The sequence below is a fragment of the Galeopterus variegatus genome, unplaced genomic scaffold (assembly GCF_000696425.1).
Source record: "Galeopterus variegatus unplaced genomic scaffold, G_variegatus-3.0.2 Scaffold5755, whole genome shotgun sequence".
In the NCBI taxonomy this organism is placed as follows: domain Eukaryota; kingdom Metazoa; phylum Chordata; class Mammalia; order Dermoptera; family Cynocephalidae; genus Galeopterus; species Galeopterus variegatus.
In genome coordinates, this window is record NW_007731866.1 from 22,737 (window position 1) to 23,581 (window position 845).

The 845-nt window shown below is 48.8% G+C and overlaps 1 protein-coding gene across 1 annotated transcript in view; it reads right to left on the minus strand.

Moving 5' to 3' along the window:
* Positions 1–845, minus strand: part of DZIP1L (DAZ interacting zinc finger protein 1-like) — a 32,011-nt gene that overhangs the window by 22,371 nt on the left and 8,795 nt on the right. Inside the window, exon 3 of the mRNA XM_008589918.1 lies at positions 532–653. Coding sequence (XP_008588140.1) covers positions 532–653 — 122 coding nt within the window. The remainder of the gene's footprint in view (positions 1–531; positions 654–845) is intronic.

Consider the following 845-nt stretch of genomic DNA (forward strand, 5'->3'; position numbering starts at 1 on the left):
TGTAAAGTCCCCTGAGGATAGGACTTGTCTTTCTTCATATCCCTTCCAATGCCCAGCCTGGCTGGTGCTCAGTGAGCATGCGCTGAGGGAATGAGTGATGAATGAGCAAATGAAGCAAGGAGCAGGGCGAGTTTGCATATTTTCATTCCACAAGTATTTACTGAGCACTTCCTGTGGGATGGGTTCTGAAGCTTTCAGAATCAGACCCGGTCTTTTGTCCTCAAAAAGCAAACTAACAGTGTAGCATAAGAAGATAAGGTTCAAGTTCAAATGCCCTCAGAGGGTGCTGATTATTAAAGCCAATTGCAACTCTCTGCTCTACTTTATGCCACAAAGGTCTGGCAAAGATAATCGACCTTCCTTTCTTTACTGCTTACAATTATTTGCCACGTCCGGGAAGAGGTCATCCCAGCTCGCACACCATAGTTATGGGAAACAGCTGGCACTTTGGCCTGTGAGATTCACATGTATCGTGGGTCTCCTGGGTAGTCTGTGACCCGAGTCTCCCTGAGGTTTGCTCCCTGTGCCCACCTGGAGCTGTCTCTGCCTCTCAACCTCCCTCTGAGCTTCCAGCTCCCCTTGGGTCCACTTTAGCTTGGCCCGAAGCTCCTCCAGCACTTCTTCCGCTGGCTGTCCCTGCTTCTTCTGTTTTCCTGTGGGGTCCATGCAAAGAGAGGCTTATCAGCTTAAGTCAAAAGTCATTGGAGTGTCGTTTCTTGCCGCTTCGATCAGTCACACCTTGGTCTGAGACCAGCTTTGCTACTTAGTACATTGACTTTGGGTCAGTGACATAACCTCCCCGACCTTCTTTTCTCCAAACTGCAAAATGGAGGAAATAGTAGCAC